Genomic DNA, 7500 nt, shown 5'->3' on the forward strand with positions numbered 1-7500 from the left:
GAACCTACTACAGAACAGGTGTGTAAAGGAACCTACTATAGCGCAGGTGTGTGAAGGAAGCTACTACAGCATCGGTGTGTGAAGGTAGCTTCTACAGCGCAGATGTGTGAAGGAAGCTACTACAGCACAGGTGTGTGAAGGAAACTATTACAGCGCAGGTGTGTGAAGGAAGGTACTACAGGGCAGTTGTGTGAAGGAAGCTACTACAGGGCAGGTGTGTGAAGGAAGCTACTACAGGGCAGGTGTGGTGTGAAGGAAGCTACTACAGCACAGGTGTGTGAAGGAAGCTACTACAGCACAGGTGTGTGAAGGAACTTACTACAGCACAGGTGTGTGAAGGAACTTACTACAACACGTGTGTCAAAGCTACTACAGCACAGGTGTGTGAAGGAACCTACTACAGCACAGGTGTGTGAAGGAACCTACTACAGCACAGGTGTGTTAAGGAAGTTACTGCAGCACAGGTGTGTGAAGGAAGCTACTCCAGCACAGGCGTGTGAAGGAACCTACTACAGCACAGGTGTGTGAAGGAAGTTACTGCAGCACAGGTGTGTGAAGGAAGCTACTCCAGCACAGGTGTGTGAAGGTAGCTACTACAGCACAGGTGTGAAGGAACCTACTACAGCACAGGTGTGTGAAGGAAGCTACTACAGCACAGGTGTGTGAAGGAAGCTACTACAGCACAGGTGTGTGAAGGAAGCTACTACAGCACAGGTGTGTGAAGGAAGCTACTACAGCGCAGGTGTGTGAAGGAAGCTACTACAGCACAGGTGTGTGAAGGAAACTATTACAGCGCAGGTGTGTGAAGGAAGGTACTACAGGGCAGTTGTGTGAAGGAAGCTACTACAGGGCAGGTGTGTGAAGGAAGCTACTACAGGGCAGGTGTGGTGTGAAGGAAGCTACTACAGCACAGGTGTGTGAAGGAAGCTACTACAGCACAGGTGTGTGAAGGAACTTACTACAGCACAGGTGTGTGAAGGAACTTACTACAACACGTGTGTCAAAGCTACTACAGCACAGGTGTGTGAAGGAACCTACTACAGCACAGGTGTGTTAAGGAAGTTACTGCAGCACAGGTGTGTGAAGGAAGCTACTCCAGCACAGGCATGTGAAGGAACCTACTACAGCACAGGTGTGTGAAGGAAGTTACTGCAGCACAGGTGTGTGAAGGAAGCTACTCCAGCACAGGTGTGTGAAGGTAGCTACTACAGCACAGGTGTGAAGGAACCTACTACAGCACAGGTGTGTGAAGGAAGCTACTACAGCACAGGTGTGTGAAGGAACCTACTACAGCACAGGTGTGTGAAGGAAGCTACTACAGCACAGGTGTGTGAAGGAAGCTACTACAGCACAGGTGTGTGAAGGAAGCTACTACAGCGCAGGTGTGTGAAGGCAGCTACTCCAGCACAGGTGTGTGAAGGAAGCTACTACAGCGCAGGTGTGTGAAGGAAGCTACTACAGCACAGGTGTGTGAAGGAAGCTACTACAGCGCAGGTGTGTAAAGACAGCAAGCGTGACATGAAAATGCTTCCTACAGACCTGAGGCACCACCCCAAAGGCCTTCCTCCACGTGTGTAAGGACACGGAGGTCCAGGAGACGCCGTCCACACAAATGTCTCCCTCAGTGGAGGCCAGACGCAGCAGAGCAGAGAACAAAGTACTCTTGCCTGAGCCTGTGCGACCCAGAAGACCCACCTGCAGGCACACAAGACATCTTATGCTATGCTAGGCTACATTATGCCCCGCCTCCACTCACGCTCTGGCCGCCGTCCACCGAGAAGCTGATGTCGTTGAGGACGGCGCGTCCGGCGTCCGTGTATTTGACGGTGAGGCCCCTGACGTCCATGTGACCTCTGTTGGGCCAGCAGTCCTGAGCGTGAGGGTTGTCGATGACCACGTCGCCTCCTTTGCCGCTTCTTTTGCCGCCTCCTTGGCCCGGCGACGCCTCCTCTGATGGGAGGTCGATGAACTTGAACACTCGGTCCACCGAACGCATCTGAGTGACATCATCCATGACACGTCACTTTTTTACGCTAGTAAGACAAAAACTCTAAAATGAGAAATATACAAACCCCGTTTCCATATGAGTTGGGAAATTGTGTTAGATGTAAATATAAACGGAATACAATGAATTGCAAATCATTTTCAACACATATTCAGTTGAATGTGCTACAAAGACAACATATTTGATGTTTGTTGCAAATAATCATTAACTTTAGAATTTGATGCCAGCAACACGTGACAAAGAAGTTGGGAAAGGTGGCAATAAATACTGATAAAGTTGAGGAATGCTCATCAAACACTTATTTGGAACATCCCACAGGTGAACGGGCAAATTGGGAACAGGTGGGTGCCATGATTGGGTATAAAAGTAGATTCCATGAAATGCTCAGTCATTCACAAACAAGGATGGGGCGAGGGTCACCACTTTGTCAACAAATGCGTGAGCAAATTGTTGAACAGTTTAAGAAAAACCTTTCTCAACCAGCTATTGCAAGGAATTTGGGGATTTCACCATCTACGGTCCGTAATATCATCAAAGGGTTCAGAGAATCTGGAGAAATCACTGCACGTAAGCAGCTAAGCCCGTGACCTTCGATCCCTCAGGCTGTACTGCATCAACAAGCAACGTCAGTGTGTAAAGGATATCACCACATGGGCTCAGGAACACTTCAGAAACCCACTGTCAGTAACTACAGTTGGTCGCTACATCTGTAAGTGCAAGTTAAAACTCTCCTATGCAAGGCGAAAACCGTTTATCAACACCCAGAAACGCCGTCGGCTTCGCTGGGCCTGAGCTCATCTAAGATGGACTGATGCAAAGTGGAACAGTGTTCTGTGGTCTGACGAGTCCAAAAATACGGTACTACAATGTGAAGTACTTCAATGTGGAGCACTACAATGTGGAGTACTACAAAGTGGAGTACTACAATGTGTACTACAAACCTACCAGACCGTCCACAGTGATGCTGGTGATGACCGCCCACTGGAAGGTGCCCAGGATGAGCATCGCCAAGGCAACGATGATGCCGATCTCGCCAGGTTTGTCCTCTGCGCGCACACACACACACACACACACACACACACACACACACTTGTTATCGTGTTCATAAAAATGCTGACTAATATGTATTACAATAAACATTACATGTCACATAAGTATAAAATAGGTTAAAAACATTCTACTGAAGTATTGTTATTGTTATTTGTTGGGAAAATGATTCAAATATCAAAATAATTCGAACAACATACAATAATTTTTGTATTAATTTTATATTATAATATGTCACATTAATTTTATATTAATATTGTATTACGTTCTATATTATTGTTAAACTGGGTTATGTTATAATATTGCATCATATACAATTATTATATTAAATATTATGTTACAATAATGTTTTGTATTATTTTAATCATTTTAAAATGTTTCATATATCATATATTACATAAAAAATATATCTTAAATCTTAATAATATATTGTAATAATATCGCTATGTTATATTGTAATATATTAAATGATGTTGTAGTATATAATGTCATATTATATATTTAATAATAATTTGAATTATATTAATACAGTATGTTATGTTGTAATGTATGATATAATGTCCTATAACGTGTGTCATATATGATAATCATATATTATTTTATATTATCATCCTGAGCATGTCTGTGATGGATGGAAAGCAAAGTGAAGAAAGGTGTCACGTGTCCGTCATCGTCACTCACGATTGGTTCCCACGGCGATGAAGGCGGCGGCGGTGAAGAAGAGCACGAAGATGACGTCACAGCGGAAGAGGAACCAGCGCAGCGCGGCCAGATAGTGAAACCACGCGGCCGTGTGCGTGTTGAGAGCCTTGTGGAAGAGCTGCTCGAAGTAAGTCTGACGCCCGAACGCACGGATGGTCCACAGACCTTTCAGTGAGATGATGAGCTGCGAGAAGATGGGGCTGCGGGCTGCGGGGTCACAGGTCACAGGTCACAAGTCACGCTGTTATGTCCTCTACCACCACTCGGGGGAGCTCTCACTGAGCACACCTTTACTACTTACATATATTAGTCAGTAATATCATAATTATTATTCATATGTTACTCAACAATTACATCAATATTATTAGTTATTAGTCAATAATTACTTAAATATTAAGTTACTCAAATATTAGTCAATATCATAAATATTATTCATTTGTGACTTAAATATTACTCAACAATTACATAAATATTATTAATAAGTTACTCAATTAGTCAACAATTTCATAAATATTATTCATAAGTTACCCACATATTAGTCAACAGTTACATGAATATTTTTCACATGTTACTTAAATATTAGTCAATAATTACATACATATTATTCGCATGTTACTCAAATATTAGTCAACAATTGCATAAATATTATTCATATATGACTCAAATATTAGTCAACAATTACATAAATATTATTCATATGTTACTCAAATATTAGTCAACAATTACCTACAGTAAATATGATTCATGTTACTCAAATATTAGCCAATATTTCATAAATAATATTCAAATAATCATATATTAGTCAATAATATCATAATTGTTATTCATTTGTGACTCAAATATTAGTCAACAATTACTTAAATATTAAGTTACTCAAATATTAGTCAATATCATAAATATAAATATGTGACTTAAATATTAGTCAACAATTTCATAAATATTATTCATAAGTTACCCACATATTAGTCAACAGTTACATAAATATTTTTCATATGTTACTTAATTATTAGTCAACAATTACATACATATTATTCATAAGTTACTCAAATATTAGTCAAAAATTACATAAATATCATTCATATGTTACTTAAATATTAGTCAACAATTACATAAATATTATTCATATATGACTCAAATATTAGTCAACAATTACATAAATATTATTTACAAGTTACTACAATATTAGTCAACAATTACATAAATATTATTCATGTTACTCAAATATTAGTCAACAATTACATAAATTGTATTCATTTGTTACTCAATTATTAGCCAATATTTCATAAATATTCAAATATGAATCAATTATGTAAATATTATTCATAAGTTACTCAAATATTAGTCAACAATAACATAAATATTATTCATATGTTACTCAAATATTAGTTAACAATTACATACATATTATTCATAAGTTACTCAAATATTAGCAAACAATTACACACATACAGTATTATTCATATGTTACTTAAATATTAGTCAACAATTACATATTATTAATATATTACTTAAATATTAGTCAACAATTACATAAATATTATTCATATATGACTCAAATATTAGTCAACAATTACATAAATATTATTTATAAATTACTAAAATATTAGTCAACAATTACATAAATATTATTTATAAGTTACTAAAATATTAGTCAACAATTACATAAATATTTATAAGTTACTAAAATATTAGTCAACAATTACATAAATATTATTCATATGTTGCTCAAATATTAGTCAACAATTACATAAATATTATTCATATGTTACTCAAATATTAGTCAACAATTTCATAAATATTATTCATAAGTTACCCACATATTAGTCAACAATTACATGAATATTTTTCATATGTTACTCAAATATTAGTCAACAATTGCATAAATTGTATACATGTGTTACTCAATTAGTCAACAATTACATAAATATTATTCATATGTTACTCAAATATTAGTCAACAACTACATAAATATTATTCATATGTTACTCAAATATTAGTCAACAATTACATAAATATTATTCATATGTTACTCAAATATTAGTCAACAATTTCATAAATATTATTCATAAGTTACCCACATATTAGTCAACAATTACATGAATATTTTTCATATGTTACTCAAATATTAGTCAACAATTGCATAAATTGTATACATGTGTTACTCAATTAGTCAACAATTACATAAATATTATTCATATGTTACTCAAATATTACTCAACAATTACATCAACTGTATTCATGTGTTACTCAATTATTAGCCAATATTTCATAAATATTCAAATATTAATCAATTATATAAATATTATTCATAAGTTACTCAAATATTAGTCAACAATGTCATAAATAATGTATCAAATATTAGTCAACAATTACATAAGTATTATTCCTGTTACTCAAATATTAGTCAACAATTACATAAATTGTATTCATGTGTTACTCAAGTATTAGCCAATGTTTCATAAATATTCAAATATTAATCAGTTATATAAATATTATTCATAAGTTACTCAAATATTAGTCAACAATTTCATAAATATTAGTCAAATATTAGTCAACAATTACATACGTATTATTCATATACTACTCAAATATTAGTCAACAAGTACATTCATATTATTCATATATTACTCAAATATTAGTCAACAAATACATAAATATAATTCATAAGTTACTCAATTAGTCAACAATTTCATAAATATTATTCATATGTTACTCAATTAGTCAACAATTACATAAATATTATACATAAGTTACTCAGTTAGTCAACAATTTCATAAATATTATTCATATGTTACTCAATTAGTCAACAATTACATAAATATTATTCATAAGTTACTTTATTAGTCAACAATCACATACATAGTATGCATATGTTACTCAATTAGTCAACAATTTAATAAATATTCATAAGTTACTTAATTAATCAATAATTACATAAATATTATTCATAAGTTACTCAATTAGTCAACAATTACATAAATATTATTCATAAAATACTCAAATATTAGTCAACAATTTTATAAATAATATTAAAATAATCATATATTACTCAAATATAAAATCTTACATAAATAGTATTCACATATTTGTCAAATACTACTCAAACAGTATTCACATATTTGTCATATATTACTCAAATAGCATTCACATATTTGTCAAATATTACTCAAACAGTATTCACATATTTGTCATATATTACTCAAATAGTATTCACATATTTGTCAAATATCACTCAAATAGTATTCACATATTTGTCAAATATTACTCAAATAACATTCACATATTTGTCAAATATTACACAAATATTATTCACATATTTGTCAGATATTACTCAAATAGTATTCCGATATTTGTGAAGTATTACACAAATAGTATTCACATATTTGTCAAATATTACACAAATATTAATCACATATTTGTCAAATATTACTCAAACAGTATTCACATATTTGTCATATATTACTCAAATAGTATTCACATATTTGTCAAATATCACTCAAATAGTATTCACATATTTGTCAAATATTACTCAAATAGTATTCACATATTTGTCAAATATTACTCAAATAACATTCACATATTTGTCAAATATTACACAAATATTATTCACATATTTGTCAGATATTACTCAAATAGTATTCCGATATTTGTGAAGTATTACACAAATAGTATTCACATATTTGTCAAATATTACACAAATATTAATCACATATTTGTCAGATATTACTCAAATAGTATTCAGATAT

At 33.8% G+C, this 7500-nt stretch overlaps 1 protein-coding gene across 1 annotated transcript in view; it reads right to left on the reverse strand.

Annotated features, from left to right (window-relative positions):
• cftr (CF transmembrane conductance regulator) overlaps positions 1–7500 on the reverse strand; it is a 109280-nt gene that overhangs the window by 5189 nt on the left and 96591 nt on the right. Inside the window, exons 20-23 of the mRNA XM_061924650.1 lie at positions 3734–3961; positions 2951–3051; positions 1757–1996; positions 1540–1695 (exon numbers count right to left, since the gene is read on the reverse strand). Of these exons, the coding sequence (XP_061780634.1) occupies positions 1540–1695; positions 1757–1996; positions 2951–3051; positions 3734–3961 (725 nt within the window). The remainder of the gene's footprint in view (positions 1–1539; positions 1696–1756; positions 1997–2950; positions 3052–3733; positions 3962–7500) is intronic.

This window comes from Nerophis lumbriciformis, linkage group LG29, assembly GCF_033978685.3.
Source record: "Nerophis lumbriciformis linkage group LG29, RoL_Nlum_v2.1, whole genome shotgun sequence".
NCBI lineage: Eukaryota > Metazoa > Chordata > Actinopteri > Syngnathiformes > Syngnathidae > Nerophis > Nerophis lumbriciformis.